General features: G+C 44.0%; 1 protein-coding gene across 1 annotated transcript; it reads left to right on the top strand.

Annotated features, from left to right (window-relative positions):
* Positions 1-6: 6 nt before the first annotated feature.
* Positions 7-825, top strand: LOC107735526 (alpha-tectorin-like; the record flags this gene model as incomplete). The annotated part of the gene is made up of 3 exons (XM_016547180.1): positions 7-57; positions 345-491; positions 571-825. Coding segments are annotated over exons 2-3 (321 nt in total), but the record flags the coding sequence as incomplete, so codon positions are not given.
* Between the last annotated feature and the right edge of the window lie 10 nt (positions 826-835).

Here is an 835-nt window from a genome sequence, read left to right as displayed (position 1 = left end):
ACCTTTGACTATCAGGTTTTTCACTTTCAAGGAACCTGCACTTATGTTCTCTCTGAGGTTAGTCGTTCTCCAATGCAGGGTTAAGCAACTTTGCTCCTGGAGAGCTACCATCCTGCAGACTTCAGTTCCAACCTTGCTTCAACACACTTGCCTATGCTGTAATTTTCTAGTAACCCTGAACATCTTGATTAGCTGGTTCAGGTGTGCTTGACTGGGTTGGAGCTCAACTCTCCAAGATGTAGCTCTCCAACGGCAAGGTTGGCTACCCGTACTCTATCATTTCTATGGCTTAATGTTTATTATATAATGAGTAGAAATCAGTTGGTAATCCTTGACACTTTTAGGCCTGTGGCAGCAGTTTGCCATACTATCGCATTGAGGGCAAAAATGAGCATCGGGGCAGCACGCATGTGTCATGGACGCGGATGGTCAGAGTGTTTGTCTATGATGAAGTAATTGAACTGGTCAAGGATCACTATTATGACGCAAGGGTTAGTATGACTATATTGCTGTAATTCTCATTTAAATGCTGTTATTTTCCTAATCTCCTCTTTTTCCAACTTTGAGTAGGTTAATGGAAGTTTTGCAGCAACGCCATTCACCCTCCGCAATGGCTCCATCCAGGTCTATCGGTCAGGTTTTTCCTTGGCCATCAGCACAGACTTTGGTCTGGTTGTTACATATGATGCATACAGCTACGTCAGCATCTCTGTACCATATGACTATTTTAATTCCACCTGTGGTCTGTGTGGAAACTTTAACCTGCGTCCCGAAGATGACTTCCGTTCAACCAGTGGTGAGATCTTGAGCTCAGATGTGGACTTTGCTAACAGCT

This window comes from Sinocyclocheilus rhinocerous, unplaced genomic scaffold (assembly GCF_001515625.1).
Source record: "Sinocyclocheilus rhinocerous isolate Xijiao unplaced genomic scaffold, SAMN03320098_v1.1 C36118210, whole genome shotgun sequence".
Lineage (NCBI taxonomy): Eukaryota > Metazoa > Chordata > Actinopteri > Cypriniformes > Cyprinidae > Sinocyclocheilus > Sinocyclocheilus rhinocerous.
The sequence above is the reverse complement of the archived record's forward strand: the minus strand, read 5'-3'. Positions and strand labels throughout refer to the sequence as shown.